We start from the raw sequence: 24,210 nt of genomic DNA, 5'->3' as shown, positions 1-24,210 counted from the left end.
TCAGCGGGCCGGCAGCTCTTAGTCCCAGCAGTGCCCAGCCTTCAGAAGAAGATGAAGGATGGCCCTGGAAAAAAGGTATGTCTTTAGGGCCTCACTGGAGACAATTGGTCGGGCCCCAGCGAGGCAAGGGGGCAGTTGGGACTTCGGAAGCTGCCCACCATGGGGCACAGGGTGCCCGATCAGGAGGGTCACCCCCCAGCCTGCAAGAAGGCCACTTGCCTTCATCAGGCTGGCTTTCTGAGGCCTCAGCCACCCACCAGCCAAGGGTAGAATACCCGTGGTGGTGGGCAGAGGCCCTTAAGTGCCAGTTAATTGGCCACTTAAGGGCTTTGATTGGCCTGGGGTGGCGGGCCGTTTCTTGTCGCTGCCACCCCATGTAAATTGGCAATGGGATGGGAGGGGCTTCGGTAAGGCCCCCCACCTCCCCCCACCTCGTACTCAATTACATGCCCCCCCACCCCGCCTCCGACTGCCCCCCCCCCCCCCCCACCACCAGCCTGCTTGTTTGGGGGGTGTAAAATTCCAGCCATGGTTTTAATTTGGAGACTCTGAACTCTTGACCAAGATACAGTAAAGTATCTTGAGTACAGTAGAATTATTTCTCCAATACTGTCAGTTGCAGATGGTTAAAATATGTGCGTAAAACCAATCCCAGTCTCTTAAAGGAGTGATTGACGGGGGAACTGGCCAATCATCTCCGTTCTGGGACTTATGGGTGTCACGAAATGTTACCCCTTTTTTCTCATAACTATATATTTTCTTTCCTTTAGAAATTTACACTATCCAGGGAAACTCTCATGGGAAGCCATGCACCATCCCGTTTATGTACGACAGCCAGTGGTACCATGATTGCACCAGCATCGGTCGAGAGGATGGCCACCTCTGGTGTGCAACAACAGTAGATTATGGGTTGGATGAAAGCTGGGGATTCTGTCCCGTTAAAAGTAAGTGAGCTTCAGTGTTTAAAGAGGGCAGAGGGAGGGCAGTCCCTGTGGTTGGCACAAATAGGACCTGGAATTCAGGTCAAATATTCTGGGATTTCTTTTTTCACATATGGATTCTATTTTTAACAAAGTCTATCCTTTTTCAAAAAATTGTTTTTATTTAGTAAGTATAAATGACAGATGGCTGAGTGTCCCTCAGACTCAGTCCCAGGCCAAAGTCAAGTTCCCTATTTGTCAATAAGGGATTTTATTTTTTAAATATAGTTTCCCAAGAGTCAACTGATGACTAATCAGGAAGATTTTATGATTAGCAAAAATGAAACATACTGTTAAGACCAGGTGAGAAAGGTGTCTCGGGGTCCCCTCAGCCTTCACCTGGTCTTAATGTTACAGGGTTTAATTTAAAACACATTGTTGTGTTTTTAGCTCCCCCTTGGTGAATCCTTGTTCACTGCCCTCTAATTACAAGGCAAAGAAACCAACACAAACAGGCTTTCTTACGTTTAAAAATGAAAAGTTGAAATTTATTAAACGTAAACATAAACTCTAATTCGGTTAACGCCTATGGATACATGACGCGCTCCACAATAGCAAATAGAGACAGAAAAGAGCAGAAGAAAAATAAAGTGGAAAGGTTTGAGGCAATATCTGAAGAGTTGTTGTTATGGTTCTTGGAGCTCACTGTAGAGTCCTTGATTGTAGGTGGATCTTGCTTTTTATTGAGGCCCAGTATTTTTCTTAAACCTTGTTCGCTGTAAGAGACCTTTCTCTTTTGGGGTTCATGTGTCTTCAGTGGATTCAGAGGCATGTGAGAAAGAGATGGGAGCAGACAGGAGAGATCTTCTTAGTTCAGGAGCAAAAAGACTTTCTGTCTAAACTGCTTGTACAAACTCAAAAAATACAGGTTGCCCAGCAAGTTAGTCATATGACTAGCTGGTTTGACCATGTCCACTTGTGTATTCGGCCATCTTAGCAGTCAATCTGGAATGTGAGCTCCCCCACCTTCAACGCCTGGTGATGAAAAGTCCATTGTGGGTTGAATGTGTCAGGGAATGGCTGCTTTGTCTTTCCAAACACTGTCTGTTAATTTGGAAATGTCTTTCCAGCCACAGCTGATCTGTTTAACAAGTCCTTTCTTCACTCCAGTAGCAGTTTCAAATCAATGTTCATGACAAAATTTATGTGCCTCATTCTTGGCAGGTGGGGGCCAAGCATGACAATTCTAAAACTTTATATTTCATTTTTTTTATAGCAAAGAAGAGATTTGGATACAGTAATCTTTCACTGTCTGTCTTGCTCTTTATCTGGCTTGCTCGCTTTCTCTGTCTCCCTTGCTCTCTCTGGAATTTCTGTCTCTCTGTCTCCCTTTCTCTGGATATTCTTTCTCTGTGCTTTGCCATATCATCCATGTCTCTGTCTCTATCTGTGCTGTGTTCAGAATCTCTATTCTTGATTCCATTGTAGAAGAAGAGAGAGTTTTTTTCCCGGGATTTCTGGTCAAAGCACCTTCAGATCATCTCTGACAGGTTGTCATCGCTTGTAACATGAGATTTTGACCACTTCTCCAACTCCTGAAAGTATTAATCAGGCTGCCTGGGCTGTGAAGATTTACTGAAACTTACAATGATTTATAATTTTCTTTTCATGTAATTTCTATTAGGTACAAGTTGGCATCTTACAGTACAGCTGATTTGTTTCAGAGATTTCGGGCATGGAAACCTCAGAATGTAATTAGTACATTTTCTGTTGTGCCTGGGACACATGCCAGTTAATACTTTATGGTGTGACGCTGCCCAAGTTTGCTAGAATCACGATCCGCCCAACCATTGAAGGAAGATTTATGAGCCCTCGCTGCTTGACCAGTTGCAGAGTTGAGGGGTCTGCAGTGTCTCTGGATGGTGATGAGGATAGTGTCTGTGTGTTTGTATGTCTGTGTGTGTGTGTCAGTGTCACATGAGGACAGCATTAGACTTGGCTGTGAGACCCTCTTGTTTTGACCAGCCTGCCAACATTGGCAGTTTAGCCTCACACATGAAGAATGGCCAATTGTGTGAGGTAGCAGCTGGCACCACTGGGTGAGCACCCGAGGGTGAGTCACTGTCTGCGGGAGAGATCATGGCAAGATTGGAAAATGAGAAAAAAAAAAGATTTGTGCCCACCTTCACCCTTAAGAGAGTTAGTAAAAGCCATGTGTAACTTCTTATGCAACATTTAAGGATAAAAATATTATTTTTGGCACTTAGTGTAATGTGGTTAGCAAATTACATTCAACCCCTTATATTCCAGTGTTCACGATAGAAAGGAAGGAATTTAGCGCCTAGACTCCCTCAATGTGACAGGTTACAGTGCTTCATAGGAACAGGAGTAGTTCATTCATCCCTTTGAATGTTTTGCCATTCAATTAGATCCTGGTTGATCCATATCTTAAATTCATTTATCCGCCTCTGTTCCATTTCCCTTTGATGTGTGATTGCCTTTAAGAGTGATGTCCCTTTAAGATCTTATTATGCGAATGAGCTAAGTACCAGGATGTAGTCATGTGACTCGATGCCAGTGTCACTCTGTAACTGTAACACCCAGAGAAAGGTTCTGTAAATAGGTAGCTCTGTACTGTATATAATAGTTTAGCTATTAATAAACCTGTTTCAGATCTTCAGTGATCTGGACTCCAAGCATCTCATTTATGTTGCATCAGACAACATAAAAAGAACTCATTACATGGTGGCAGCTATGGTGAGAAGGAAAAAAAGATCTAAGTTGAGGACTATGGGTAAAAGAGCTCTGAAAATGACTTTCCTACAGCCACTAGAGAGAAAGTTTAAAAAAAAAAGTGGCTCAAACAGTGAAAAAAAAACTTACCTCAAGCTGTAGCCGACGGGGCTCAGAATGACTGGCTGCAAGTCAATCGGATGAGTCATTGTGCCGGTAGTTAGGGGATACTGTTTAAAAAAAAGCCTTGAAGAGCTTGAAAAAATCGATTCTTTTCAAAGGCTCAGTGGAAGAAAAAGATGGGGAAGACCCGACTCCTCTCTCAGGCTGATCAAGGATCGAGGTTGGCGTCATTACAGGAGGTGTCCCTTAGAAAAAGCACGGGCATCCTCCGAACACTGCAGAGCTTTCAGCCACGCAGCCAAAGTTTTAAAAAACTCATAAAATCACCCAAGCATGAAGAATTGCCCATTGAACAGCTGTATAAACAAACTAGCAAAGAGAAAAGCCCTTGAAATGCCTATTGCACAGCTGTGTAAACAGACAGACTAGAGTGCTGGAAGCTAGCTAAACAGACAAGCACTGTGTTACAATCGAGGCAGGAGGAGTGCACTGTTTATTCTTAGCCCACTTCTCCACAGATCAGGACATATATTTAAATTTTCCCAGAATAAAACACACCATGCAGGTTTCTTTAATAAACCACAAAATTATCAGTTTATTATAAAACAAGTCTTAACCAGTAATGAAGTACAGCATACACACAGATTTAAATATTAATGTTCCTTTCTTTTTAGCCTCTCTCTCTCTCTCACACACACACACACACACACCAGTTAACTGGAAAAAAGGGGTTTTGTTTTTAGAGCTCTACTATAGACAAAGAATACACTTGGGCTGAATACTTGCTCATTCTTGAAGAAACAGCAGATGAGATATGTTGTGTTCCAGAACTGTCATATAGTCTGGTCTCCAAGTACATTTAGATGGGTCACTGGGATCTTTTAGAACAGTTCTTTTCAGGCTTTTCAGGCTTAATTTAGTGGGATTTTCTTAAAAGACAGGAGACACGATGAGTTGACACAGTGGACTTCTCAGGGTGTTTTAGAGTGGTGCTGGAAAACTGAGCTGGTTTGTAGAATTCTCTCCTCTCTCTCTCCTATCCGCTAATCAATTTCCTACCCAAGCCAATCTGAGAACCTCTAATTCCATGCCGTCAATTATGTTAACAGTAACTTATGTGGAACCTTTTCAAATGTCTTCTGGAAGTCCTTATAAATAACATTCATAGACACAGGAAAGAGAAGAGGAATGTGGGGGGAGGGGGGTGGGGGAAGGAAGGAAAGGAGGATGGGGAAGATGAGAGAGATGTGGGGAGAATGGAAGGAGAGGGGGAGGTGTGGGGGAATGGAAGCTGGTGATCGCGGGGAGAAGTGAGAAGGGGTGGGGGAAAGGAAGGAGAGATAAAAACAAGAAATGCTGGAAATACTCAGCAGGTCTGGCAGCATCTGTGGAGAGAGCCCATCTTGACTTGAAAATATATCACCGTACCTTCACTCTCACTAGGTTAAAATCCTGGAACTTCCTCCCTAACAACATTTATGGGAGCACCTGCACCACACATACTGCAGTGGATCAAGAAGGCAGCTCACCACCTTCTCAAGGGGTAACTAGGGATGGGCAATAAATGCTGGCCTTGCCAGTGACACCCATATCCTGGGAATATAATTTTTGAAGTAGGTCTTTACTTGTTTGGTGGGTAGGAGGTTACGAGATTTTGATAGTTCTGTTTACAGCCATGTTTCCTCTCATATCATTGTTCCCACTGAGAAAATATATGTTGTCTATGCAGTTTGTCTCTGATCTACTGTGGGATGCTGTGGCCTTAATTGTTATGCCTGAGAGCTGAATTGTGGAGATTCTTGGCTCTATGCACTTTTGCTGACAAACCTTCTCTGCCTTTAGGTGACGATTGTGAAACGTTCTGGGACAAGGACCCACTGACCAAAAGCTGCTACCAGTTCAACTTTCAGTCCACTCTATCCTGGAGCGAGGCCCGCACCAGCTGTCAGCAGCAGAGCTCTGACCTCTTGAGCATTACTGAACTTCACGAGCAGACCTACATCAACGGTACGGCAGTAGCGCAGGCCAGCCATAGCTCCATCGGTAATGTACTCAGCCCCGAGTTACAAGGTTGTGGGTTCAAGCCCCACTCCAGAGATTGCAGCACATTATCTAGACTGACACTCCAGTTCAGTACTGAGGGACTGCTGCACTTTCAGAGGTGCCGCCTTTCAGATGAGACTTTAAGCCGAGGCCTCATCGGCCCTCTCGGGTGGTTGTAAAAGATCCCACGGAACTATTTGAAGACGTGCAGCGGAGCTTCCCCCAATGGTGTGACCAATATTGAGCCCTCGACCAGCATCACTAAAGCAGATGATCTGGTCATTATCACATTGCTGCTTTTGAGAGCTTGCTGTGCACAAATTGGCTGCCTCATTTTCTACATAACAGTGACAACAGTTCAAAAATACCTCATTTGTTTGTGAAGCACTTTGGGAAGTCCTGAGATAGTGAAAGGAGCTATCGAAATGCAAGCTCTTTCTTCCCTGTTTCTTTTGCTTTTGGTGATGCATGGGGGCCATTGAAAAGTTGCAGGTAGGGGTTGGAATGGTTAAAATCACCAATGGTTTGTGTGGCATAGATGAAAGAAATGACTTGCATTTATACAGCAGCTGTCAAAATCTTGTAACCTCCTACCCACCAAACAAGCTAACAGTGCTTAATAACCAGTAAATTACTTGTAGTCACTATTGGTTTGTAGGGAAACGCAGCATTTGATTTTCATACAGTAAGGTTCAACAAATAGTAATGAGATGAATGATTACTTTTAATCAGGATATCAGGAGTACTTTGAATAGCACCGTTGAATCTTTTACATCCACCTGATCAGGTGGATGACAGAGCTGTTTGAAGTCTCCTCTGCAAATCAGCTCCTTGAACAATGCAGCTCTCCCTCAGTGCTGCTGTGGAACATTAGCCTAGATCACATGCTCAGGCCCCAGGAGTGAGAGCTGAGCCCTTAACTTTCCTGCTCAGAGGCAAGAATGCGACCGACTGAACCAAACTAACACACCAGTGGCAATCTTGGGTTTATTCATCCCGTATCTCAACCTCTTTACAAGTTTTGACCTTTTTAGTTCTGTTCAATATTCCAGCTCTTCACTGTTGTACTAAGTACCACTATCACTAATAGACTATCAGCTGTGTCCTCCAATGAGTCAGGTCTGCAGGTTTTGCCTTTGAAAGTATGAAACTGTGGCATTTATTTTCCCTTCATTTCCCTCTTCTTTCGCCAAACCGCAAACCTCTCACTGAGATGTTGGATTGTGGGTCTACTCCCGACCCTGAGCTAGACGCCAGTGGTGCGGTCAGTAACTGCTGGAGGCTCCTCTCTCTTAATAACTGTCCTGTGAATCTTAGGATTGTGTGAGTGGCATGAACTCATTCATTTATTAAGTGCATTAGATGCCCAAAGTGTTCAGTGGGACGATTAGGGGGGGCAGGGGGGCGGAGATGGGACTAGAGTTCAAGTTTGAACGCTTGCTGCTGACAGCAGTCCATTGAAAGTCTTCAATAACAAACCAACGCCCTGTATCAGGAGGCACATTGTGACAGGGTTGGTGGGGGGGGGGAGGAATACTATTTTAAAAATGAATCATCCAGGAATCAATGTGCATTCTAGAACTTTCCGAGTAGCCTACTCAAAGCAGGGTTGGCTGGTGGAATGACCTTGTACCGTACAGAGCACAACCTATCCCTTTGGCTCTTGTAGTGTCAGCACTTGCTTCTGATGAGTTCTGCAAATTGGTGGAAGGCAGCTGCTGGTGAGGTTTTGAAGCGGGGGCTTCTACTGTAAATATTACGGTATCTTTTCTGACAGTTCTTTCTCCAATGTTTGTGTATCTTTCTAGTGTTTTCTTTTCCACACCAGGCCTCTGCTGGTCACCTGACCTGCCTCAGCTGGAACTCTCGAGGAGAGGGTAGGCCAGAGCCTAGAGGTAGCTCCTGCCAATATTTTGCCTCAACCCAAATTGGAATGTTCCCATGTTGTGAGTCACTTCCTCTGGCAGATGACTGAGAGCCAAGTCTGGCAGGAGATATAGAGACGTACCAGAGTTCAGGCTCCGAGCGCCTGCAGCCTGATCCATTGATGCCTGGTTTAGTTTTTTGTACATTTTAGTTTGGAACAACTATGGGTGGGAGAGCCGAGGAAGGGAAGTGGACATTGTCGATTTTGTTTTAGTACTGCGTAGGGGAGTCACTGATCTGAACATACTTGCTGCTGACTCTCTAAGTGCTCAGTTGCCACCTGTCTGATTTTTGAGTGGGCTTAATGGAAAGTTCTGAAATATCCGCCTTTTAAAGTTGGATCCCAATTCCCCACTTGAGATGCGGGGACATGCCTTTGTTACTGAGGTTATTAATTAATTTTCATCAGCAGCAAGGCAAAACTCGAGATCTGCTCCCCTCACCCTGAGCCCTCCCCTCCCCTCCTCTTTCCAAGCTCCCGCTCCCATCTCCTCAATCAGTGGAGGCCAGATGTTTGTCCACAGGAAAGGGAAAGCTAGAAGCTGAGTCCCTGTGCTCCTGGGTCTGGCCCAGTTCGAGGCCTCTTGTTTCAAAGCAACATTAGAAGAGATTAGAACTGAGCAAAGCTCAGAGGCAAGGTGATGTTACTGGACTAATAATCCAGAGAATGTCAGTCAAAATTCTGCCACAGCAGTTTGCAAACTTGAATTCAGTTATAAAAAAATCATGAAGTTAAAAAGCTGACATCAGTAAAAGTTACCAAGAATTGTCAACTCAACCCAACTGGTTCACTAATGTCCCTGAGGGAAGGAAACCTGCCATCCTTCCCGGTTTGGCCCAAATGTGTCTCCAGCCCCACATCATTCCATTCCATCTGAGGTGGCCTCACAAGCCACTCGCTTATTTGTATCAAACCATGACAAAGATTCTGGGAATGCTTTCACCAGCTAGACTGCCGTGGTTTATAAAGAAGGCCTACCACCACCTTATCAAGGGCAATAAATGCTGGCCTTGCCAGCGATGCCCCTCCTGAGAATGAAGTAAGAAAAAATTTGGCCACCATCTGAGGCAGTGGCAAGTGTGTGGTACACGGAGAACTACTTCCATCTGAAGTGATGATGCCCACAAACAGTCGAGGCAAATCTAGGCAGAATGTCAGAGATCTGCAGTTTTACTCGGATGTTTTCCATTGTGACGTGGCTTATCTCCTTTTCTAGGTCTCCTGACTGGTTACAGTGCTACTCTGTGGATTGGCCTGAATGATCTGGACATTGATGGTGGCTGGCAATGGTCTGATGGATCACCATTAAAGTACCTCAACTGGGAGAGTGGTAATCATCAGTTCAATAAATATTAAGTAACTCTTGATCTCTCTCCTCCACACCCACCCCCACAACCTAAAAAGTATTGCCTGTAACACACACTGCCTGTTCTTGCACTCTGTTAAGAATCTCCTCATTTTGTACTTAGGTTTTTCATTGTTTCTTTTCCCAAAATGTATCATTTCATATATCTTTGCCATTGAACTGCATCTGCCACCCACTTGCCCAGTCCACTAACCTATCTGTGTTCTACTGCAGCCTCACATGCTCTTCCTCAGTCTACCATGCATCTTGGGATGTTTTCCTACATTAAAGGCGCTATATCAATGCAACATGTTGTATAAATTCCTTATGTGTACATTTAGGGTAGAAACTGCATATGTAAACTTTTCATGCTGTATTTAAACACTCCAGACTGTGGTAGTGCTATAGCTCCTCACCTTATACTGCAGGAAATCTCCTGCAAATCCAATATCTCTACTTCTCTGTTTCCCAATTTGCCTTAAGTTACAGCTAAATTGAAAAACTTAACTTGCAAAATATAAGAATTATATAAAAATAAGGACAGAACACATGACTTTAAATTAGATGCTGAATTACATCTGCGTACTCTGGTCCAGTTACCCCCTATTTTCCAATGCTACTTCACCTGAAGATTATACATGGCCTTGACTCCCCTGGGTGCAGCATCAGGAGAGATTGACCGATAATATATTAAAAGTCCTCCATATAGTGCACAATTCCTGTAACACCTTTGCTGTCACACATTGATAAACACTCATATTGTTGTAAAACAGCATAAGCACATACTTACCTTGAGCAAAGGATGGGAAATTTGCCAGTAATGTGTAAAAGTATTGCCTATAACACACACCACCTGTTCTTACACTCCATTATAAATCTCCTCATTTTGCATTACATTTTTCACTGTTCTTTTTCCAAAATGGACTATTTCTTTTTTTCTTTGCCATTTAATCTGCATCTCCACTAACCTTTCTGTGTCCTGCAGCTCCAGCTTTCTTCCTCACTTTACCATGTGCCCTAATTACCAGCAAATTTCAATGTCATTCTACTGTACTTAAGTCCAAATCCTTAACATGAATGGGAAAACAAGAGGACCAAATATAGATCCCCGTGGCTCACCACTACCCACATCCTGCCAATTCAAGAAGCACACGTTCTATATCAATGCAGCTACATTCCTTTTCATGCCATTTGTATTCACTTTTTTTGTAATTTTCTTACATGGCACCTTATCTTCTGCAAATCTATATATGCAGCATTTGTTGTTTTCCCCCATCTATCGACTATGATTTTCTAAAATAATTGGAAAGCCATGCTGGTTATGTCTGATAGCCCCATGCCTTTCAGCAAATTTATCCTGCGTTATGGACTCTGGAAGCTTACTCATAATTAAGGTAAGACAAACTAGTCTCCAAATTTCAGGCTGATCCATTTATCCCATTTACCCTTTCTTAAACAGGGGCCATTTTCCACCCTCCAGTCCCATTTCCAAAGACTTCTGAGAAATTATCGTTGGTGCCTATGCTTTTGCTTCAGCATTCTCGGAGCATGCCAACAGGGCCTGATAATTTCTACTTTCACTTCCATTAGCTTTGACTATACGTTTGTTTTGAATGTCTAATTCCAGGAGAGGCTGCCCTACATTCTCCTACTACTCCACTTTCACCTTCCCCTGTAACAAAATATTAACAAGGAAGCTCCTCCACTCTTTCACTCTCTGATACACGATAGCCCCATTCACCTCTGAGCTCTCACCCTTTTGTTAACTATCCTTTTAATTCTTCTTCACGTTATAAAGGGTACAATTCCAAGGATGTCTGTATCTAGCAGTACTGTGCTCAAGTGACCACTCTTCAGGTGAGCCCAACTTTAGACTTGTTAGAGGAAAGCAAGGGACTGTGTACGGTTTCTGCTGCTGTCGCAGCATCTATTTTCAAACACTCCTTGCTGCCTGGCCCTGGAAATGGGGATCAAAATTACACCCAAACAGATCAAATGTTTGTCTCAGCAGCTCTCCCCAAAGTTATTCTCTGTCCCTTCTTTTCAGTTTGTCTGTCACTCGCTTTCTCCTTCACTCGCTTTCTCCTTCACTCGCTTTCTCCTTCACTCGCTTTCTCCTTCACTCGCTTTCTCCTTCACTCGCTTTCTCCTTCACTCGCTTTCTCCTTCACTCGCTTTCTCCTTCACTCGCTTTCTCTCTCACTCACTGTTTCTCTCTCGCTTTCTCTCTCTTATTTTCTGTCTCACTTTCTCTGGCTCACTCTCTTGCTCACTTTCTGTCTTGATTTTTCTCTCGCTTTCTCTCATTTTCTCAGTTTCTCTTCCCCACCCTCTCCTCCACCCCACCCTCTCGACCCCCAACCCCTCTCTTCTCCCTACTGTTAATGACCAGGTGAGATAGAGGTCTAAGGTTCCCCTTCAGCCTTCTCCTGGTCTTACTGTAACAGGGTTTTATTTTGAAACACTGTGTTTTTAGCTCCCCCTTGATGAATCCTTGTTCATCACTTTCCAATTATAAGGCAAAGAAACCAGCACAACAGGCTTTCTTAGGTTTAAAGAAGAAAAGTTGAAATTTATTAAACTTAAACTCTAATTCGGTTAACGCCTATGGATACACGATGGGCCCATGCTAGCATGCATATGTGATACACACATGCAAGAGACAGAAAAGGCCAGAAGAAAAATAAAGTGGAAAAGTTTGAGGCAATATCTGAAGAGTTGTTGTTATGGTTCTTCAAACTCACTGTAGAGTCTTTGATTGTAGGTAGATCTTGCTTTTCTTCGCGGCCCAGTATTCTTCTTAAACCTTGTTCACTGTAGGAGACTTTTCTCTCTTGTGGTTCATGTATCTTCAGTGGATTCAGAGGCTTATGAGAAAGAGATCGGAGCAGACAGGAGAGATCTTCTCAGTCCAGCAGCGAACAGACACTCTGCCCAAAACTGTTTGTACAAATTCAAAAAACTCAGGTTGCCCAGCAAGTTAGTCATATGACCAGCTGGTTGAACCATGACCATTTTATGTATTCAGCCATCTTAGCAGTCAACCTGGAATGTGAGTTCCCCCACCTTCAGCATCTGGTGATCAAAAGTCCATTGTGGGTTGAATGTCAGGGAATGGCTGCTTTGTCCTTCCAAACACTGTCTGTTAATATGCAAATGTTGTTTCCAGCCACAGCTAATCTGTTCAACAAGTTCTTTCTTCACTCCAGTAGCAGTTTAAAATTAATGTTAATTGCAAAATTAATGTGCCTCATTCTTGGCAGGTGGGGGCCGAGCATGACACTATTCGCTCTTCCTCACCACGCTCTCTTCTCCCCCTTTCACCACTTCCCCCCCTCTTCCCCCTCTCTTCCTCCCCCTCTCTTCCTCCCCCTCTCTTCCTCCCCCTCTCTTCCTCCCCCTCTCTTCCTCCCCCTCTCTTCCTCCCCCTCTCTTCCTCCCCCTCTCTTCCTCCCCCTCTCTTCCTCCCCCTCTCTTCCTCCCCCTCTCTTCCTCCCCCTCTCTTCCTCCCCCTCTCTTCCTCCCCCTCTCTTCCTCCCCCTCTCTTCCTCCCCCTCTCTTCCTCCCCCTCTCTTCCTCCCCCTCTCTTCCTCCCCCTCTCTTCCTCCCCCTCTCTTCCTCCCCCTCTCTTCCACCCCCTCTCTTCCTCCCCCTCTCTTCCTCCCCCTCTCTTCCTCCCCCTCTCTTCCTCCCCCTCTCTTCCTCCCCCTCTCTTCCTCCCCCTCTCTTCCTCCCCCTCTCTTCCCCCCCCTCTCTTCCCCCCCCTCTCTTCCCCCCCCTCTCTTCCCCCCCCTCTCTTCCCCCCCCTCTCTTCCCCCCCCTCTCTTCCCCCCCCTCTCTTCCCCCCCCTCTCTTCCCCCCCCTCTCTTCCCCCCCCTCTCTTCCCCCCCCTCTCTTCCCCCCCCTCTCTTCCCCCCCCTCTCTTCCCCCCCTCTCTTCCCCCCCCTCTCTTCCCCCCCCTCTCTTCCCCCCCCTCTCTTCCCCCCCCCTCTTTTCCCCCCCCCCTCTTTTCCCCCCCCTCTCTTTTCCCCCCCTCTCTTTTCCCCCCCCTCTCTTTTCCCCCCCCTCTCTTTTCCCCCCCCTCTCTTTTCCCCCCCCCTCCTTCCTCTCTCTTTCCCCCCCCTTTTCTGCCCCGCCCCTCCCTCGCTGGCTTACGTGCTCTCTCTCTCTCACTTTCTCTCTTACTTTCTTTGTGTATCTCACTCGTGCTTTCTTGCTCTCATTTTCTGTTTGTCTCTCTCTTTCTATCTATTGCTCTTGCTTGGCCTCTCACGTACTATCCCTCTCCCATAATCCTGGTCACACTAGTTGATCGTCAGATATGATACCTGATGCCATCTATCGTTTATTTTTGTTTGAAGTCCTGAGCTGAACCTGATCACTTGATGCCCCAACAATGCTCATTTTTCACCAGGAGTCTCTGGGTAGCAGTACAAACTCCACCTTATTTTATTCTGCTCCCTAGCTCGGTGCTGCTATGGCTGATTGTGCCCCTACTACCCTCGTAGCTGTGGATTGCCATTAAGTCACAGACTGGTGCTAAATAGGGATCATTTTATCTGTGGCATTACTGCCCAATGTTGGACAGCGTTTGGAGAATGGAAGTTCCGCACATGGCCCTACCACAAGCCAACAGGAGGCCTGCTCTAGGCCCAGGCTTAATAAAACTTATTTTCTTCTCTGTCATAGACCAGCCAGCAAACTCATTAGAGGAAAATTGTGGAGTTATCCGGACAGAATCTTCCGGAAGATGGCAGAACAAAGACTGTGGCATCGCCCGGCCATACGTCTGCAAGAAGAAGCCAAAGTCCAAGGATCCAGTGACCACAGGTAGGAAAATAAACAGGTGTGCGAGCTCCCTAAGTTAACGTGTCATCCCCGGACATTTTAGTCATGGAAGTTTCAGCAGATATGAGTATGAGAAGAGACTGTCAGTTAACATGCAAGAAAATCCAAAAGTCTTCCATAGGCATATAAATAGTAAAATGGTGGTAAGAGGTGAAGTAGGAGTGATGAGGGGCCAAAAAGGGGAGCAACACATGGAGGCAGAGGGCATGGCTGAGGAACTGAAAGCGCATTTTGCCAAGGAAGAAGATGCTGCCAAAATTATAATGAAAGAGGAGGTAGTTGAGACATTGGGCTAAAACATTGATAATAGAGGAGATATTAGAAAGTCTGGCTGTACTTAAAACTGAAGGAAGTAAGGGTGGAAATTGTGGAGGAACTGGCCCCAGTCTTCCAATCCTCCTTTGATACTGGGGTGGTGCTAAAGGACTGGAGAATTGTGAATGCTGCACCCTTATTCAACAAAAGGTGTAAGGATAAATCCAGCAATGACAAGACAGTCAGTTTAGCCTCGGTGGTGGGAAAGCTTCTCGAAACATCAATCCAGGACAAAATTAACAGTCACTTGGACAAGTGTGGATTAATCAAGGAAAGCCAGCACAGATTTGTTAAAAGTAAATCGTGTTCAACTAACTTGATTGAGTTTTTTGATGTGGTGTACATGGACTTCCAAAAGGTGTTTGATAAAGTGCCACATAATAGGCTCGCTACCAAGTTGAACTCATGGAATAAAAGGGACAGTGGCAGCATGGATACAAAGTTGGCTGAGTAGTGGTGAACTGTTATTTTTTGGACTGGAGGAAGGTATACAATGACCTCCTTCTGTGCTGTAACCATTCTATGATTTGATGATAAGACCAAACCCACACTTTGTCCAATCAGTTCCTGTTAGAGTCACAGCAGCCGTGTTGAGACGTTGATGTCAATAAGGAGAAAAATCTCTGCATTTAGTGGGCATTTACAGCTCATAAGGAGGACATTTGACTCATTGTGTCCATGCCAGCTGAAAAAGAGTTATCCAGCCTAATCCAGCTTGGTCTGTAGCCTTGTAAGTTACAGTACTTCAGGTGACACCACAGAAATCCGCCGTTCCTCAATCACAGCAAACAACCTCATCTTGGATGATTAGAGTGAGATCCTGTGAAAGACAGCTAATGAAAATTCAGGAGTCCATGGGGGAAAGTTATCTGTTAAGCAGTTTACCATGAAAGACTGGGTAAACCTGATGAGCACTAATGCTATGGAGGACGAGTTTCTGGAGTGTGTTAGGGATGGTTTTCTAGAGCAGTATGTCGAGGAACCGACTAGAGAACAGTCTATTTCAGATCTTGGATTATGTAATGAGAAAGGGCTAATTAATAATCTTGTTGTAAAAGAACCTTTAGGGGCGAGTGACCATAATATGATAGAACTTTACATGGTATTTGAAAGTGATGTAGTTCAATCTGAAACCAGGGTGTTAAATTTGAACAAAGTAAATTATGAAGGTATGAGGGACAAATTGGCTGGGGTGGATTGGGAAAATACATTAAAAGGTATAACAGTACATAGGCAATGGATAGTCTTTAAAGAAATATTACATAGTTTACAGCAACTATACATTCCTTCAAGGCACAAAAACCCCAAACGTAAAGGCAGTCAACCATGGATAACAAAGGAAGTTAAGGATTATATAAGATTAAAAGAAAAGGCCTTTAAAGTTGCCAGAAATAGTAGTAAACCTGAGGATTTGGAGGATCTTAGAATACAGCAAAGGAGGACGAAGAAACTGATAAAGAAAGGGAGAATCGAATTTGAATGTAAGCTAGCAAAAAATATAAAAACAGACTGTAAAAGCTTCTATGGGTACGTAAAAAGGAAATGGTTGGCTAAGACAAATGTAGGTCCATTACAAGCAGAGTCAGGAGAATTTATAATGGGGAATAGAGAAATGGCAGAGAAGCTAAATGATTACTTTGTGCCTGTCTTCACTGATGAAGATACAGAAAATCTCCCAGAATTAGAGGTCCAAGGGATTAGGGGGAATGAAAAATTGAAAGAAATTAGTATTAGTAAGAAGATTGTATTGGAGAAATTAATGGGGCTGAAGGGTAGGGAAACTATTGGAAAAATTTCTAAGGGACAGGATTAATCTCCACTTGGAGAGGCAGGGATTAGTCAAGGATAGTCATCATGGCTTTGTCAGGGGGAGAGCGTGTCTAACCAATTTGATTGAATTTTTCGAGGAGGTGACTAGGTGTGTAGATGAGGGTAAAGTAGTTAATGTAGTCAACATGGACTTCAGTAAGGCTTTGATAAGGTACCGCATGGGAGATTGGTCAAGAAGGTAAGGGCCCGTGGGATCCAGGGCAATTTGGCAAATTGGCAGAGGGTGATGGTCGGGGGTTGTTTTTGCGATTGGAAGCCTGTGACTAGTGGTGTACCGCAGGAATCGGTGCTGTTTGTAGTGTACATTAATGATTTAGACGAGAATATAGGAGGTATGATCAGTAAGTTCACAGATGACACGAAAATTGGTGGTGTCGTAAATAGTGAGAAGGAAAGCCTTAGATTACAAGATGATAGAGATGGGCAGAGCAGATGGTTGGCAAATGGAATTTAATCCTGAAAGGTGTGAGGTGATGCATTTTGGGAGGACTAACAAGTCGAGGGAATATACATACAATGGATGGTAGGACCCTAGGAAGTACAGAGGGTCAGAGGGACCTTGGTGTACTTGTCCATAGATCACTGAAAGCAGCAGCACAGGTAGATAAGGTGGTTAGGAAGGCATATGGGATACTTGCCTTTATTATCCGAGGCATAGAATGTAAGAGCAGGGAGGTTATGATGGAGCTATATAAAACGCTAGTTAGGCCACAGCTGGAGTACTGTGTACCGTTCTGGTAGCTACACTATAGGAAGGATGTGATTGCACTGGAGAGGGTGCAGAGGAGATTCACCAGGATGTTGCCTAGGCTGGAGTATTTTAGCTATGAAGAGAGATTGAAAAGGCTAGAGTTGGTTTCTTTAGAACAGAGAAGGCTGAAGGGGGACCTGAATGAGGTGTACAAAATTATGAGGGGCATAGATAGGGTAGATAGGAAGAAGCTTTTTCCCTTAATGGAGGTGTCAATAACCAGGGGGCATAGATTTAAGGTAAAGGGCAGGAGGTTTAGAGGGGATTTGAGGAAATATCTTTTCACCCAGAGGGTGGTTGGAATCTGGAACGCACTGCCTGAAGGGGTGGTAGAGGCAGGAACCCTCACAACATTTAAGAAGTATTTAGATGAGCACTTGAAACACCATAGCATACAAGGCTATGGGGCAAATGCTGGAAAATGGGATTAGAATACATAGGCTTGATGACCGGCACAGACACGGTGGGCCAAAGGGCCTGTTTCTGTGCTGTATGACTCTATGACTATGACTGTGAAGGTTGATAAGTCCCCAGGACCTGATATTCTACATCCCAGAGTGTTGAAAGAGGTTGCTATAGAGATAGTGGATGCTTTGGTGATCATTTTCCAAAATTCTATAGATTCTGGAGCGGTTCCTGCAGATTGGAAAGTCGCAAGTGTCACCCCACTGTTTAAGAAGGGAGGGAGACAGAAAACAGGGAATTGCAGACCTGTTAGCCTTACATCAGTCATTGGGAAAACGCTTGAATCTATTCTAAAGGATGTGATAAATGGACAGTTGGATAATGATGATCTGATTGGGCATTGTCAACATGGATTTATGAATGGGAAATCATGTTTAAAGAACGTGTTGGAGTTTTTTGAGTATGTTACTAACAGAATGATAAAGGGGAGTCGGTGGATGTGGTATACTTGGATTTTTAAAAGGCCTTTGATAAAGTCCCCCACAGGAGGTTGGTTAGCAAAATTAAAGCATGTGGGATAGGAGGTAATATACTGGCATGGATTAAGGATTGATTAACAGGCAGAAAACAGAGCGTAGGAATAAATGGGTCATTCTCACATTGGCAGGCTGTGACTGGTGGGGTACTGCAGGGATCAGTGCTTGGGCCCCAGCTGTTCACAATATCTATCAATGATTTGGATGTGAGGACCAAATGTAGTATTTCCAAGTTCGCAGATGACACAAAACTAGGTGGGAATGTGTGTTGTGAGAAAGATGCAAAGCGGCTTCAAGGGGATTTGGAAAGACTTAATGAGTGGGCAAGAACATGGCAGATGGAATATGATGTAGAAAAATGTGAGGGTATCCACTGTGGTAAGAGGAACAGATGTGCAGAGTATTTCTAAAATGGTACGAGATTAAAAAATGTAGATGTACAAAGGGACCTGGGTGTCCTTGTCAATAAGTCACTGAAAGCTAACATGAAGGTGCAGCAAGCAATTAAGAAGCCTAATGGTATGTTAGCCTTTATCGCAAGAGGATTTGAGGACAGGTGTAGTGAAATCTTGCTTCAATTGTATAGAACCTTGGTTAGACTGCACCTGGAATACTGTGTGCAGTTTTGGTCCCCTTACCTTAGGAAGGATATTATTGCCATAGAGGGATTGCAACGAAGGTTCACCAGACTTGTTCCCAGGATGGCAGAACTGTCCTATGAAGAGAGATTGGAGAAATTGGACCTGTATTCTCTAGAGTTTCGAAGAATGAGAGATGATCTCATTGAAATCTGCAAAATACTTAAAAGAATAAACAGGGTAGATGCAGGTAAGATGTTTCCCCTGGTTGGGGAATCTAGAAGCAGGGGACTCAATTTCAAAATAAGGGGGAAGCCACTTAGGACAGAGATGAGGAGAAATTTCTTTACTCAGATGGTTGTGAATCTTTGGAATTCTCGATCCCAGAGGGCTGCGGAAGCTCAGTCATTGAGTATGTTTAAAACAGAGATTGACAGATTTCTAAATACCAATGACATAAAGGGATATGAGGATAGTGTGGGAAAAAGGCATTGCAGTGGATGATCAGCCATGATCGTATTGAATGGCGGAGCAGGCTCGATGAGCTGAATGGCCTACTCCTGCTCCTTTGTTCCTATGAAAGAGAAGAGAGACAGAAAGAAATCTTAATAGCCAGCAGTGTTAAATCATCAAGATGGTGCCAAGGGCCAGGTGAGGACCAATGCTATGCATTGAGATTCAAGTTACAAGTATCTCCCGAAGATTCAAGGATAATCGGTCGATTCAGTAGAATAAATCTGCTATTCAAATAGTATAGCTATTAAAGAAACTCCTGATTTTGTGGTATATAATGAATAGCAGCTAAACTTGGGGGTAGCTTAAGAAATTTTATCTGTCTCTGATCTGGCTGTGCTGTAGTCTTGGAGATTTGTGGTAGATTGTGGGACTATGTTTGGTTTGACTGAAACCAGATGGTATTTTGGCAGCACCGTGACTATAAATAGGATGTCCTGAAGTGACCCAGCTTCCTGGAGGAGTGTTGCACTGGGAGAGGGTTTGCAGGATGCCTGACAGGGTGTTGTATGAAGGAAACTGTATTTGCTGCCCTAATGTGATGAAGTGCATTGCTCGTTGTGATACTGAGTCCATCAGAGCAGAACATCCCAGGATCAATCCCTGCTCTGTGCTGAGTGTAGGATTTTGCAAAAAATTCAGATTTGATACTAATTGGTTGTGGTAAATCTTTTATTCTCACACAGCAGAGATCAATGTGTTAATTTACAATTCCAAACAGATCATATTGTTTCCTATTCTTTCCCTTCTCTTCCTTCTTTATCTTGGTAGTTCATTAGCGAGGCAGGTGTTAGACTCCAACCAGCATTTAACGTCCACCCACTCATGCTAAGGTGCTCTTGTCTTCTAGCTCTGTGCTATTCGTCAAAAATCCCTTCTCCTTTAGATACATTTTCTTGGCCATATGACCCAATGAATTCAATCATTCTCTACCATTTAGGATCTTTTATCCTGCTAAACCTCTCTACACATAGACATTTCCCATGTCACTTTTTCCTGATTAACATCTTGCTGAGACATCCTGGTTTTCTGCTCTCTTTGTATCTTGTGGCTTTGCCTTACCTGTTCTAATGGTGATCCTTTTAACAATCGGTTTATATATAATGACAGTTGCTGCTGCAGCGTGAAAGTTTTAAGTTTGTCATCAGAAGCAGTTCTCCATAAAGCACCAGTCTGTCTGAAAAATGAGCTTTTAAATAGTCCCTTGTCCAGACATGCGGTTTACATTTTAAAATTACTTCGATTGCTGCATTATCAAAGACTGAATTCTGCGAATAAGACAAACACTTCTTTCTTTCTTTCTTTCTTTTGGGCCTCCTTATCTCGAGAGACAATGGATACGCGCCTGGAGGTGGTCAGTGGTTTGTGAAGCAGCGCCTGGAGTGGCTATAAAGGCCAATTCTGGAGCGACAGGCTCTTCCACAGGTGCTGCAGAGAAATTTGTTTGTTGGGGCTGTTGCACAGTTGGCTCTCCCCTTGCGCCTCTGTCTTTTTTCCTGCCAACTACTAAGTCTCTTCGACTCGCCACAATTTAGCCCTGTCTTTATGGCTGCCCGCCAGCTCTGGCGAATGCTGGCAACTGACTCCCACGACTTGTGATCAATGTCACACGATTTCATGTCGCGTTTGCAGACGTCTTTATAACGGAGACATGGACGGCCGGTGGGTCTGATACCAGTGGCGAGCTCGCTGTACAATGTGTCTTTGGGGATCCTGCCATCTTCCATGCGGCTCACATGGCCAAGCCATCTCAAGCGCCGCTGACTCAGTAGTGTGTATAAGCTGGGGATGTTGGCCGCTTCAAGGACTTCTGTGTTGGAGATATAGTCCTGCCACCTGATGCCAAGTATTCTCCGAAGGCAGCGAAGATGGAATGAATTGAGACGTCGCTCTTGGCTGGCATACGTTGTCCAGGCCTCGCTGCCGTAGAGCAAGGTACTGAGGACACAGGCCTGATACACTCGGACTTTTGTGTTCCGTGTCAGTGCGCCATTTTCCCACACTCTCTTGGCCAGTCTGAACATAGCAGTGGAAGCCTTACCCATGCGCTTGTTGATTTCTGCATCTAGAGACAGGTTACTGGTGATAGTTGAGCCTAGGTAGGTGAACTCTTGAACCACTTCCAGAGCGTGGTCGCCAATATTGATGGATGGAGCATTTCTGACATCCTGCCCCATGATGTTCGTTTTCTTGAGGCTGATGGTTAGGCCAAATTCATTGCAGGCAGACGCAAACCTGTCGATGAGACTCTGCAGGCATTCTTCAGTGTGAGATGTTAAAGCAGCATCGTCAGCAAAGAGGAGTTCTCTGATGAGGACTTTCCGTACTTTGGACTTCGCTCTTAGACGGGCAAGGTTGAACAACCTGCCCCCTGATCTTGTGTGGAGGAAAATTCCTTCTTCAGAGGATTTGAACGCATGTGAAAGCAGCAGAGAGAAGAAAATCCCAAAAAGTGTGGGTGCGAGAACACAGCCCTGTTTCACACCACTCAGGATAGGAAAGGGCTCTGATGAGGAGCCACCATGTTGAATTGTGCCTTTCATATTGTCATGGAATGAGGTGATGATACTTAGTAGCTTTGGTGGACATCCGATCTTTTCTAGTAGTTTGAAGAGACCACGTCTGCTGACGAGGTCAAAGGCTTTGGTGAGATCAATGAAAGCAATGTAGAGGGGCATCTGTTGTTCACGGCATTTCTCCTGTATCTGACGAAGGGAGAACAGCATGTCAATAGTCGATCTCTCTGCACGAAAGCCACACTGTGCCTCAGGGTAGACGCGCTCGGCCAGCTTCTGGAGCCTGTTCAGAGCGACTCGAGCAAAGACTTTCCCCACTATGCTGAGCAGGGAGATTCCACGGTAGTTGTTGCAGTCACCGCGGTCACCTTTGTTTTTATAGAGGGTGATGATGTTGGCATCGCGCATGTCCTGGGGTACTGCTCCCTCGTCCCAGCACAGGCATAGCAGTTCATGTAGTGCTGAGAGTATAGCAGGCTTGGCACTCTTGATTATTTCAGGGGTAATGCTGTCCTTCCCAGGGGCTTTTCCGCTGGCTAGGGAATCAATGGCATCACTGAGTTCCGATTTGGTTGGCTGTATGTCCAGCTCATCCATGACTGGTAGAGGCTGGGCTGCATTGAGGGCAGTCTCAGTGACAGCATTCTCCCTGGAGTACAGTTCTAGGTAGTGCTCAACCCAGCGGTCCATCTGTTTGCGTTGGTCAGTGATTATGTCCCCCGATTTAGATTTGAGGGGGGTGATCTTCTTGATGGTTGGCCCAAGAGCTCTCTTCATGCCATCATACATTCCTCTGATGTTTCCGGTGTCTGAGGCCAGCTGAATATGACTGCATAGGTGTTGCCAGTAGTCGTTTGCGCAACGCCTAGCTGTTCTTTGTGCAGTACTTCTGGCTGCTTTAAGTGCTGCGGATGTTAAAACGCTGGGGGCTTTCTTGTAGTTCAAAAGTGCAATGCGCTTAGCGGCTATGACAGGTTCCAGCTCTTCATTATGAGATTGAAACCAGTCTGCATTTCTCTTCGCACTTTTGCCGTAGGTGGTCAAAGCTGACTCATAGATGGCGTCTCTGATGTGGGCCCACTTGGTCTCAGCATCCCCTGTGGGAGTGTTTTGAAGGGCTGTTACAAGTGCTAGTAAACAAATAAAAAAAGATTATTGTAAGCAAGTCAATGCACATAATCCTACAGTTCCATTTTGAAGGGGAGGAGTTTCTTTATCCTTTTGCAGGAGGGGCACTAATTTTAAGTTATTAGCACATCGACTAAGTACATACATTTCGAGCAACAGATCATGCATAGACTTAAAAGATTCTCTAGCTCAGGGTTGTCCAACATACGGCCTGCGGGCCAGGATCCAGCCCACCAAAGTTTTCCGTCTGGCATGCGGGTGTAAACTGTATCTGAGGCTGTTCCTCATCCTCACCAGGGCTTCGTGAATGGAGATGAGAAATTTCCTTTTGTTGTCTTCTTGCAGACCGCCCTTAATAAAACAAGATGTTGTCATTTTCACAGCTAATAGCTGCTGAAGCAGGAATGCTGTTCCCAACTTCGGACAGATTTGTGGTTTTCCGATGGGCCTTAAAAAAAAGTCGGAAAACCCCAGATCTGTTCGAATTTGGGAAGAGCATTCCTGCTTCAGCAGCTGTCAGCTGTGAAACTGACAGCGCAATGTTTTTAAACAAACTGACCAACCACAAAGCTTCTGTGCTGAGCACTCCCACTCCCTGCAACTGTCAGAGAGCGGGGGAACAGAGAAAGAGAAAGGGGGGAGCACCGAGAGAGAAAGGGGGGAGCACCGAGAGAGAAAGGGGGGAGCACAGAGAGAGAAAGGGGGGAGCACAGAGAGAGAAAGGGGGGAGCACAGAGAAAGAAAGGGGGGAACAGAGAGAGAGAGAAAGGGGGGGGAACACACAGAGAGAAAGGGGGGGGGGGGAACACACCGAGAGAGAAAGGGGGGGGGGAACACACAGAGAGAGAAAGGGGGAACACAGAGAGAGAAGGGGGAACACAGAGAGAGAAGGGGGGAACAGAGAGAGAGAGGAGGACAGAGAGAGAGAAGGGGACCGGGTGGGAGCGGGGGAACAGAGTGAGGGGGGGGAACACAAAAAGAGAGGAAGGGAGGAGGAAAGAGAGAGAGAAAATAGAGAGAAAGGGGGAACAGAGAGACAGAGAGGGGAGGGGGAACAGAGAGAGAGAGAGATGCAGAGAGAAGGGGACGGGGGAGTGCGGGGTGAACAGAGAGAGGAGGGAAAGAAAGAGAGGGTGGCAGAGAGAGAAGGGGGAACAGAGAAAGGAGAGGGAGACAGAGAGGGAAGGGGGGGGAAAGGAAACAAAGAGAGAGAGAGAGAGATGAAGAGAGAAGGGGACCCGGGGGGGTTGGGGAACAGAGAGGGGGAAAAGAAAGAGGGGGGACAGAGAGAGAGAGAGGGGGGAACAGGGAGAAAGAGAGGGAGAGACTGAAAGAGAAGGGGACTGGGTGGGGGGCAGAGAGTGGGGGGATAAGAGAGGAGAGGGGGGAACAGAGCGAGAGAGAGAGAGAGAGGGGAACACAGAGAGAGGAGGCAGAGAGAGAGATAGAAGGGGGGAAAACGGAGAAAGGGGGGGAAACGGAGAGGGAAAACAGAGAGAGAGGTAGAAGAGGGAGGGGGGAAACAAAGAGAGAGAGGGAGAGACAGGAGAGGGGAACACCGAGAAGGGGGGAAAACGGAGAGAGAGGGAGACAGAAAGAAAGAGGGAGGGAGACAGGGAGCGAGAGGGGGTCACAGAAGGGCGGGGCAGAGGGGGGACAGAGAGAGGGAGAGGGGGCATATAGAGAGAGAGAGGGGGGA

At 45.4% G+C, this 24,210-nt stretch overlaps 1 protein-coding gene across 1 annotated transcript in view; it reads left to right on the top strand.

Moving 5' to 3' along the window:
* mrc2 (mannose receptor, C-type 2) overlaps nt 1–24,210 on the top strand; it is a 262,300-nt gene that overhangs the window by 75,408 nt on the left and 162,682 nt on the right. The window contains exons 3-6 of the mRNA XM_068013057.1: nt 771–944; nt 5,619–5,783; nt 8,963–9,076; nt 13,781–13,921. Of these exons, the coding sequence (XP_067869158.1) occupies nt 771–944; nt 5,619–5,783; nt 8,963–9,076; nt 13,781–13,921 (594 nt within the window). The remainder of the gene's footprint in view (nt 1–770; nt 945–5,618; nt 5,784–8,962; nt 9,077–13,780; nt 13,922–24,210) is intronic.

This window comes from Heterodontus francisci, chromosome 33 (assembly GCF_036365525.1).
Source record: "Heterodontus francisci isolate sHetFra1 chromosome 33, sHetFra1.hap1, whole genome shotgun sequence".
NCBI classification, from domain to species: Eukaryota; Metazoa; Chordata; class Chondrichthyes; order Heterodontiformes; family Heterodontidae; genus Heterodontus; species Heterodontus francisci.
This window is presented reverse-complemented; position numbering and strand designations above follow the sequence as displayed.